The 12,076-nt window shown below is 34.6% G+C and overlaps 1 protein-coding gene across 1 annotated transcript in view; it reads left to right on the top strand.

The window, feature by feature from the left end:
• LOC106102132 (zinc finger protein 609-like) overlaps positions 1-12,076 on the top strand; it is a 53,570-nt gene that overhangs the window by 7,233 nt on the left and 34,261 nt on the right. Inside the window, exon 3 of the mRNA XM_013281542.1 lies at positions 3,736-3,758. Within this exon, the coding sequence (XP_013136996.1) occupies positions 3,736-3,758 (23 nt within the window). The remainder of the gene's footprint in view (positions 1-3,735; positions 3,759-12,076) is intronic.

Here is a 12,076-nt window from a genome sequence, read left to right as displayed (position 1 = left end):
ATTCACTGTACTAGCCGCGCGATGAATGATGTATAGAATAGAATATGTAGTAGAATATGTATTTTTAGCAGATGATTGAAATAAAATACTTTTCGTGCAAACAAAATCACTTTGATGTTCGGTTGAATGTATAATTACGTTTTTATATTTGAATTAATTTATTTCTTGGGACTGAAATATTTATTTGGCAGTGGAATACTTAAGTCATGTTTGCTTAGTGGTTTTGTGGCCAGCTTCCAGATGTGAATAACACAGATCAACTCCGTGTGGAGAAATTAAATTAATCATGAGTATATGACTCTGATTAATTAAATTGTGCTTGTGTTTGCTTTATAAATACTTTCTTAATGCTCCTGAATATAGAGCATTATGTGACATTAGAATCCTACTTCATACTAATATTATAAATGCAAATGTTTAGATGGATGGATGTTTGTTAGAGTTTGTAGCCTTAACGACTGAACGGTTTTCGATGAAATTTGGTATAGATGTAGAGGATAGTCTGGAAGAACACATAGGCTACCATCTTTTGTTTTTTTAATCCTACGCGGACGGAGTCGCGAGCGAAAGCTAGTTTTTTTAATATTGATGAAGTGTATGTCAAAAAATAATAAAAGCAGTGTATGGTAAATGGAAATTTATGTAACCACATTTGTAATATTATTAATACGGCTATGGTTGCAGAACGGTTGTTCAAGGAGTTTTGACATGTTTTTAGGTCTCAAGCCATTATAAAAAAAAAAGAATTTAAATTATTTGAAATTATAACACATTGTCGATGTGATCGTATTTTCTATGTCTTTTTCTGTACATATTTTACCAATACACATGTCTCCGTTAAAAATAATCTTATTTCTAAATCTTTTACGATATACAACGGTCGCAGTGTTTTGATATTTTTTTTATCCGATGTTCATTCTGCTCACGAATGGCGATCGTACCAACACCGCCTTGTAAATTATTCCCAAGACGACTTTACGTCGAAGCTGAGGCGTTCTTTATTTTTTATTATAGAACCAGTTCGCATCGTTAATTTTTAAATTAAGCACTTAATTACGAGCCGACATCCATTTACGCCCGCAGGGAAGCTTATAAAAACTAAATAACGTGTAGTTGCATCGATAATTATACGTAATTAACTTTTAAATGCCGGGCATCGGAGCATCACTAAAATATACGGTTATTGAAACAACGATATTCCGATTATTCATCTCGATTAGAGATTGAATAATCGATGTATGAACACAAAAACAATTTGATGATTTACTTTATGGGTTAAGTCACAATTTGTTACACACTATTGTAATTTTGTTTTAACACATGTGTTATTAACATTTCGTGAATAATTAATTTTTCACTAATGAAGCGATCGATCGTTTTGACATAATCAAATTAACATTTGTATATCTAAAACAAGAAATAGCAGTGTTAATACTTTATTTATCATAAACAGTCGTTTTTTATGTTCCTATTAATTAGTGCTATTTTGACTTGTTTGAACAACTAATTACCATGTCGGTCTTGCCAAATAACCGTTCGACTCAATAACGGTGTAGCTCCACTGATTGATGAACATTTGCCAACTCAACAAATTGTGAGGACTTTCCCCCTCCTAAAGATTTAGTCGTCATGATGAATTACATCATTATGCGCCCGTTCTTATATGAAAAAACTGCTGCGTAATTAATAGGGGAGATCACCTACCAGTATAACATGAATTGCCAACGGTTTAAAATGAATGTGAATAAAGAGCTCACAGAAGTACAACGAACGATGAGCGGATTTCATCCGACGCGAGGCATTTAAACAATGTGAAGGCATCGCGCGGACATTATATCGTACTCGTAAATCAGTGTTGACGCGCAGCTGTAATTGGCGCGCTGCGGCCGGCCGCCTCCCAGTTCACCGCTACTCTATTCATGCTCTCCTGGTGGTCCTAGATACAAATGTAATGGACGATGTTAATAAAAAATAGTTAACTTTTTTTAAATGTTTGTTAGTGGCCATATTCCTTTTTAATCAAGATTTACGTACATAAATAAATTAATAAAGTAAAAACACATAAATTAATACTAAATTAATCATAATGTACAATTTAATTTAATATACGAATTCAGCTATACCTGGCCGTTGGATAATAAATTAATCTGCTATCTGACATTTGCTCGTAAATCATTATAAATTGTATTTGCTACATTGAAAGCGCATGTAAGATAAAAATTGCGAATAATAATTCCTGTTGCTGATCAGTTAGTGAAAGTTTGTGAATAGACACTTGGAAAAAGATATAACATTTGCATACATTTGTTTTAACAAAAAACAGTTCAAATCCCAACGAAAAATCTACAAAATACGACAATGTTTAGACCTTATTGGGAATGCCAATAAAACGGTACTATCTTATCGAATATCTTTGATAACAAATAAACAGGAAGTGAGATAAATTATTTACACATTAATAAATCATGCTTATATTATTAAAATTCAATTTAAATATCTGTATTACCTAAATACAAAATACTTATGGTAATCCATATACAAAATAGTAGATATCATTTTTTAATTTGTTATACGGAGATATATTTTGTTTTTACTTGCAATAAATGGCTGGCAAAAAACCGGTCAATTGAAAAAAAGTTGTTCGATACGACATATAATAATTTAAACCAATTAAGAATTAAACGTCCATTTATTTTTGTAATACCCCAAATATTTTAATTCATAGTCGAGAAATAAGTTTTACTTTCTATCTACCGTTTTCAAAATTTATTCGTTGCAATAGTTTATGTCATATTTTATATGCTTGGTATATCAGTGAAACGCAAATGTTGGAGAAAACGTCAACCCTTAATTACTGTATAGGTAGGAAAAATTATGACTATTAAAAATTCTTCACAAACTACGACTAGTGGATTAACCACAATATTTGGCTTTTCAGTACAAAAATAAGAGTAGTCAGTTAGTAAATTATGCGTCGATTTAAACACGGCCAGTATAAATAACATTCGATTGTCAATTCAAGCCCCAGACAATCGAGTGCCTGCCCTTTAGCGTCACTATTTGTCATAGACATTCGGTAGCGCGGGATACAATAGGAATGCACAATCCACGGCCCGCTCGCCAGCACCAACGTTTGCGACCCGTTTTTATTTTCTACGTTAGAAGCCACGCGAATCGAGCTCCCCGTATACTGTGCACACTCGCCGTTTTAGATTGCTCACGCTTCAGTACACGAATACAAAGTCTGTTCACAGCGGACAGACAATTTATATTCTTGTTCAACTCGTTTTAGGGTTCAATTCACAATGACAGACGATCGACAAATAAATCCAAATGCACGATTCCAACCCGAGTGCCCGTTTGATTTGATTTCGAACATGACTCTGAGAAAATGTTGAATTAAATTCGATTTTATAATTTAAGTAGGTACAAATTTGATGTTACATTTTAAAAGTGTTTTTATTGTTGTTTTTATTAGTTTATTTATTTTGAGATACACATAAAAAACAGCATTTCTTTATTTAAATACACGAATACACGAGTATAAGATGTTTTGACAGAATTTCTCTTATATCATTGTTTATTGCAACACCAAATGTCAAAGGTCGATTGATGTCTCAAAGGGCATTTGTGCAATTTTTTTTAATATCTAATCGATTTTGTTATGCCATATGGTAAACATTTATTTCGAAATTCGAACACGAGCTTCAAATAAGTTTTCTTTATTATTTTCAGGTAAGCGCGAACTGGCCGGACAGGTGAGGGTTTTGTTCTGTTTGCAGTCCGCGCGGGATGTGTGAACTTTATTACGGCCGGTTTTATTGTTAGCCGCCGCGGCGCTGCGGTCGCTACATCAGCTATCGCAATGCATTAACGTACATCACTAATGCGCATTAGACACGTATGTTCTTTGCTGTTTATTTCTGTATACAAGCTTTTTAATGTTCGACATTAATGTCCGTTGCTTTTAATAACGCGATCTAGTGAATTACCTAACGATTGGCACAGATAATCGTTATATCAATCTTAAATTGTTTGTGCGTACAACAAAGAAATATGACGAAGGGACTAAATTTAATTACAATAACAACGAAAGTACTTTATCAAATGAAAGAACTAGTACTAAATTATGACGTACCATCTTTGGTCACATTGCTTAAGATGAAATTTAATTTTGTTAAATTCCTACTAATGTAAAAATATGCATAAAACGGAATTCCGTTCCTCATTTTTGGAGTAAATCTTGGAAAAATTCTTATCTGTCAACTCAAATTTGCCATAAACTACAAGGTGCGACCGTTGAAAAAATGACAATAATCTCTTTGTTTGCGAAGTCGGCGTGTGAATTTGAACGTTTGGAATGGTTGTTGGAGTGCGGCTAAACGAGTTACATCAGCCTATTGAAGTGTGAGACCGAGCATTAGGGACCGCATTAAGGCCAACATCACGTTCAATAACGTGTGCGGCGAATTGCGATTTATATCTGCTATTTTTAAACGACATTAAGTTACACGTCTGGTTTAGCCCTTATCTGTAACTTTATTAACCTATTCATCTCAACGGTTATAGCTCGATGTGAATTGTTTATGAACGCACAGATGTGTCGTTAAAGGATCATGATTATCTTCAGTTCCGATGCGAATAAGCGATAAAGACGATGGCAAGTTTGACGGCTGATTGATTCATTCCAGTGTAGATAAAGGCGCGTCGCCGTCGGCTGTGGGGTTTATTGCCGTCGCTTTATTGTCTCCGAGCGCACATGAACAGCCGAGAGACAGTCGACGCGGCGACATAAACCTGCTCTGTAATAGCTTTTCGTTGTTTATAACTGCTATTCGAGATATTTTTGGTGGAAAATGAATTGTTAAATCCACATTGTAGGGAAAACATTTTATCTTTCTAATATTATAAATGCGAAAGTCTTGATATATGGATGGATGGGTGGATGTTTGTAAGAGTTTCTAGCCTAAACTACTATACGGATCTCCAAGGAATTTGGCGTAGGTGTAGTAGTAGTCTGGAAAAACACATAGGCTACTCACTTTTGATTTTTTTTTATTACATGCGGACGAAGTCGTGGGCGGAAGCTATTACTTAATATTTTCCTGACTTACTAGAAGTACTTATAGAAGTATTAGACGGTTTGATGTCTATTTTTTTATTTAATAAATTGAGGTTATTTCTGTTTTGTCATTGTAAGTACTAGGCGAGCAAAAAACTAAGGAGGTTGTTCCGCTAGATGAGACTATTTGCATTACAGTGTGCCCAGGAAATTGCGAGGGAACGCTGCACACAGTGGGGATGCAAAATACCCGGTGATTGCACACGGCTGCGACTGCTAACTGCATGTTCCACTCCACTGGGAGTATAACCTCGATGTAATTTATATTTGAAGCAACGCAGAGCAACACGTCCCGACGTAACGCTCTGTTTCCAGAAATAATCTTGTGCTAAATGCCCTAAAAAGGACAGGGGAAATGTACCTAATTTGGGGTATTCGCGCCTTTTGTTGTCATTACGTCAAATTATAGATATCATATATCTTTCTAACTTTGATATTATGTTTTACAATGTTATATTTCATGTGATATCGAGAAAAATTAATACCGTTGTTGGCTACCTACAAAATGTTCAACAGCGGGTGGTCGTGCGGGTAAAAATAAATTACGAGGTTTGTGGAACAATGGCAGAGCGCGTCTGTTTCATAACTTCAACGTTTAAAGTCTTAAGAAACAAAAATATAAATGTAATTTTAAATGCATTTTATAAAAACTTCCTTTTATAATTACAGTTGAAGGGTTACCGTTTAGTGATTTGATTTTTCATAACTTTTACAAAACGTAGTGTAATTTATGTACTGGCCAGTTGCATTACAACATACATCTTTTTTTTAATCAGTGATAAAATCATGAAATAAACATGGCGCCTTTAATGTGCACCTGTCATCATGATTTTGCTCTTTGTTGTTGCGATAAAGAATGCTTTCGATGCTAAATCATGATAATGCTGGTCGAATGAAAACATAGATACAAAACGCAATTAGTGTATCGCCGCAGATAAAATCCATCTCATCTATTAGCTGTTGTTATCTTAGAAAACAATCTGCTCAGAGCGCCCGACGCTTGCCCGACGCGACGGCCTCCTTTACGTAATTACTTCTTTATATTTTATTGGCATTACGGAGTTTCGCTATTCGTATCGATACAAATCAGCTTTTAATGTTTAAGTGATTTGTAGTTTACTAGCTTTCGTCCGCGACTCCGTCCGCGTTGTATGAAAAAAAAAACAAAGGTGAGCAGTCTATGTGTTCTTCCAGACCATCCTCTACATTTATACAAAATTTCATCAAAATCCGTTCAGCTGTTAAGGCTACAAACTCTAACAAACATCCATTCATCTAAACTTTCGTATTTATAATATTAGTATGATTAATTTTCACCGTAATCAATGACTTTATTTGCATTATAAATATAGTCATTTTGATCAGAAAAATTGATATTATAAATCGGTTCAATAACGTCCAAAGTTATTTTATTATACCGTTAGTTTGTGTAGTCAGAATTGGAAATAGACAATCAATGTGTGTTAACAATATTAAAATATCCATAGTGACTCTAATACGTGGAATAGTGCACAAAGGCGCACAAACAAACAGAAATAGATTAACAATTATTCAGTGTTTCGATTCGGCAACAAGGGTCGGTTATTGTTTGAAACGTGGAAACGCTTGGAGGCGAACGTTTCGCTCTACAAATGTTTTACGAACCGTCCGTGCATTAAAACTAGCAAACACAAAGCAACGGCGAGCGTAACTCCGCTTTTAAATTTTTAAAACCGCACTTCGCGGGCCATGAAGCGTTCGCTACATTACTGTTGCAATCTTTTACTTCTCTCCTGTTATGTAATCCTGGTACTCCCAAGACGCATCAACTAACGTTAAAAAAGAAAACCTTTTTTAAAATGCCACGTCATTAAATTAATTTGATATTAAAAGTATGAACATTAAATTAAAAGTCAGTCTTGATTTTACTACTAAATATAAGAATTTCTTGAAGGTTAATCTTAACCGTTAATTAAACTAATTCGAAAACCTATGATACGCAATAATTTAATATTGTTTCATAAGAGGTAAAGAATCCAAAAGAAATCAAAATAAGCTTAAGATTTTACAAATGTTTTACAATAATATAACCTTGACATAACATTTATAAATGACAATATCAAATCTTTAATTTATTCATATAATTTGTCATATAATAGTGTAGTATTTAATTATTGAATGTTGTAACGTGAATACCAGGCGGGCAGCCCGGGGCTAGCCCGCTAATTGCACAGCCCCACTTTGTGAACTAATCGCCTCCTTGTGCAAACTAATAGCGTGCCCCGTTTTTATTACGACTCCATTTATTTGTACCGTGTACTCTGAATAATTAAACTCGACTACAATTCTTTGTTTTAACTATTTTATTACTCGGTTTACGTTTACATTTTTTTCATTAAATGGTTGTTATGATAGTGATATATGAAGGGCAATTGGTTTTGTTAATGTAAAGTAAATGAAATTAGATTAATAAAAAGAAAGGAATGCAAAATAAATGAAACAATAACTCTTAATGTGACCTCTTAGTTAAATAATATGAGTAGTATTAATTCAAAGTACTAAGATATCAGAACTTGTCTGTCTCAAGGATCTATTATAGCATCTGATTAGGCATTTAAAAAGATGTGTTAAAGAACAACGTTATTCCAAGTGATTTCAAAGCAATTACAATTTTTTTTATACTTCAAAGTGCTCTATTCGTTATAAAAATCACATTTATCCAATTTGACGTTGCCTTTTATGTTTTTGAAAAGCGAGAATTTAAAAGTTTTCCATTTAATCTCCATCCTGCGAGCTCAAACAATTACAGTATATTTAATAAGATCCCCGTTCGGGTTGCGCCGCCGGCCTTTATCTCTGTATTTTATGAGATGAATTTTCTTCGACGACGTAATCGTTTCGAAGAACAAGAGTTTCGCGAGTGATTCTTTGCTAAATTAATAAAACTTTTAATTGAATCGTACTGGTAGCGATTTTGATGGTTTCAAATCTTTAGTTATTCTGATTTATGAGATCAGTATTGTAATCTTAACAAACAATGACTAAATATTACTTCTTACTAATATTGCAAATGCGAAAGTTTAGATGGATGGATGTTTGTTAGAGTTTGTAGCCTAAACGGCTGAACGGATTTCGATGAAATTTGACGTGACTATCCTCTGATAGTCTGGAAAAACACATAGGTTACTCACTTTTGTTTTTTCGTATTTTAAAGCTAGTTGTATTAATTTATTTAAAAAGTAATTCATGGTAGTTATGAAGAGTTTTATTCTCACAAGAATGTAAAGGTAGGGATATAATGTAGTAAGTTATTGTAACTTTTCTGGTCACGTATACGTAATCCCTTTGGGCGTATATAAATTTCGCAATTCGTCACGATGGATATCTCAAAACGTACCGAGGAGTATTTCACGCCACATTTTCAACGTTACTATCATTTACAACGTTAGTACGTGTACGTTTCTTTTACTTTATTGTAGTTTATAAAGATTGCTGTCGAGATGAGAGTTTACGAGTAATTTATTCTACCATTTCTCAGAAAAGGAATGAAACATTAACCGACTTAACGTCGTTTAATTGTTACTTAAGTAATCCTTTAGTGTAGATTTCTTCTAAAAATAGTCTATACGATATCTTTAGTGCCAACCTAGTACGTAAGGAAGTTGTGCACTAATTTACAATCTATACTAATACAATAAAGCGTAAACACACTTCTTTGTTGCCTAAGATGTCAGCAATTACAGAATATTTTTTAATAATTCTTTTATTAATAAAAAGCTCTACCCTTACGTCACGCTTTAGGCTATATATTTTCACGCCAATAAACTTAGGAGATAAATATTTTGAATAAAAACCCTAATGTGGGAAAGAGACCATAAATTGCTGCCAACATCAAGGAAGCAAGATAGTCAAGGTTTGTCATGTCATGTCATTTTGACATTTGCTATTGATAATTTGACTCATGTAAACAATAAAATAAAATTCCCATAATTATATGCGGATGAAGTCGCATGGGAACAGCTAGTAATTTAATAAAATGAATAAAGCGATATTACGAGAAATATGTCGCGAAGTACTAAGCATTGGTTTGCTCGAGCGCTTGTAAGGCGCGCCGGTAAATCAGCGCTAAAGCTTTCTTTACTTCCCCTGATTTATAGCGCAAGGGGAGAAGCTCGCTTCCCCTCTTTGTGCACATACTTTATATCCGTAATTTCATATATTATTAATGGACTACCATTTGCTTGAGTTTAAGCTGTAAGCTTTATAAGCTTAATTTTAGTTACGTTACAGTTACATTTAGTTTTGTAATAAATTATGTTATACTATCAAGTATGCAAGTATGTCCATATTGGAGACTTTTCTTTGTGTTTTACGCGTCGGGTTAAAATATTAAGTTGTTTGTGATTCAGTAACTCATAATTAAAAAGTATTACATTTACTAAAACAAGCCTATAATGTCACAAAGAGCCTTAAAGATTTCGATTATGACAGAAACGAAGGAGATATCTCGTAGTTGAACAAGGCCGTGTGGAAGGCGATCGATCAAACGGAACTCGTATGAATCGCTACATTTATATAGATCTCGTCCTATCCCGCTTTTATCCCGGGCAAAGATTTATTTACGTGCGCGACACCTCTTGGCCCTTTGAAGTTGCTAGATGGGAGAAATAAATTTCTCGCCCGCGCGCCGCCATTGTTTTTAATTAAAGCGGCATTAACTCGCCAACTTTATTATTATTAGGAAGTAAAGTGAAACTTCTTTAAGGTTTGTTCTAGCGTTTATTAATAAAGAACTTGTACTGCTTCATGTTTTTTTTTTAATTTATGTTAATAAAATAGACAGTATTTGCTTATGAATTTAGATAGGGCGGTAGAAGTTTTCGATTTGTAAAAAGATTACTTGGCCAAGTCGGTACTAAATTTTACACATAAATTTTGCACTATATTGTGACAGGTAGCAGTTAAATTAATAAAATAATATGAAGATTATCAATAAAAAGTCAAATTAGTTAATATTTGTGTACCTATCTATAATTCGTTAAATGTGCCTTTATGGGAAGAAAACCGATCTATTTAATAAAACAGATCATTCATTGTGTGCACTGTGAACATGAGTGTGATCTCCACTTAATCCTTAGGACCAGGATAACAGAACTAACAATGTGATAAAGCCACGAGCACATCGCACTCACTAGCAATAACTATAAACTATCGGCCGCAAACGTCTGCCATCTTGTAGCCAGACGCGCTGAAATATTCACCTCTCACTCACACCCCTAGGGTGGGCGCGTGCCTCTCCCTCTCGCACCCTCACGCTCACACATGAGCCAGGGTGCGCTATCTCAACGGATGTGGAACGTATGTCCCGACGGGCCTTTTCGTGGTATATCAGTTTATTCTGACTATGAAACTAATACCTAGCAATTACTATTTAAACAAATTTAGATAGAGCAAATTCGGAATTACCAAATCATGAAATTGATAATTTATCAATTGAAAGAGAAATTCACACCTCTAGGATTATAAGCTTTGTTCTCCTGGTATTCGAGTTGAGATTACACGAATTAATCCGGGCGAACGAACACGCGGAGGGATGAAGTTGCGCTTGGGTTCACCCGCGTGGTTATTTCCTTAAGTGAACGCCTTTCGCTATGTTGGTATGTTATTTTATTTCTCTCTCTAGAATAAACCGTTGAGTAAAGGCGTGCGGTGCATTTTATTGCACATGTATTCGTTCAGTAGAAATAAAGTCATTCACTTGTCTATTTTAAATATATGTTTGTATTTAACTTTGAAAACGTCTAATAAGATAACTTGGTTTGACAAATCGTTGAAACTGTGTAAACTTACTTGTCAAAATTCACAGTATGTTAAGAATCGCATAGTTTATACTCTTTTATAATGAAATCTATGCCAGTGTAAGCTTCCACGAGGTTTTTGTAATGGAACTTTTGTGTATTAATTGTTATGGGAATCACAAAGTACTCTCTCAATGGCACGATGCGGTTTGAATAATGTATGTTGCGTTGCGCGAGGGAACGCTTCTTGCGCCCTCGCCTATTGTTGTCGATGAGTGTTTTTACTATTTACACAATATAATCGCATTGTGTATACGTGTTATACTTTGCTATACTGTTATTTTCTTTTTTAATGAATTAATTATGTCAAGTTAAAACCTAAATTATGAAAAGATATATCTTTCCTTTGGACGTAGCTCCATCTATTGGTTGTTGTCCGAAAACATTTTCGTAGTTCTATTTTATTTTACTCATTCAAAAATTATTAAGAACAAAGGACATAAATATTGTTATTATAATAAGTTATATTCATGACACAATTTCTTTGTTTTTTGGATTAAAATAATCCAAACGACTGGTCACTTGTTTTTTTAATCGCGCTGATTACCTGTGTCCGGTACCAGGGCAATATAGATGTATGAAGATTGAAGATGATGTGAGGACCCTCAGTGTAGGTCGACCCGCGACCGGGCGCGACCGCGTCCTCTCATACTGTTAATCAATTACTCACGCCGTTGGGCGATTCGCTTTTTCCGCCGTGTAATGGATACCGCACGTATCCAGTAATATGTGCACGGCTGCATGCGCCCGGCGCGCCGGCTGCACGCTTCACTGCACACAAGCACGACCCTAAGCCGCGCTACACGCCGACACGCTTGTCTGCCTCCGTTTTTTATTCACCCATGTGTGGCCCTACCTTTATGCTCCCCTTTTACCCTATTTGTTGATATAGCGGTTATGCCATTAAATACAGTTTTCAAAATGAAAATTGTCACCGAACTTTCATTTTTAATATGGCAACGGTTATTGCATTTTGTTAAATTTTATCGTATTTATTCCCAATGAATATAAGTTGATGTTATGCTGTCATTCTTTCATCGTGTAAGTACACTTGATTTGCTGTAACAACTGTTATTGTCTGATAACCCTAGACCTTCGCAGAAGTAATTGAGATAAA

The sequence above is a fragment of the Papilio polytes genome, unplaced genomic scaffold (assembly GCF_000836215.1).
Source record: "Papilio polytes unplaced genomic scaffold, Ppol_1.0 DF823923.1, whole genome shotgun sequence".
Classification (NCBI taxonomy): Eukaryota; Metazoa; Arthropoda; class Insecta; order Lepidoptera; family Papilionidae; genus Papilio; species Papilio polytes.
Note: the sequence above shows the minus strand (reverse complement) of the source record. Positions and strands in the feature narration are given on the sequence as shown.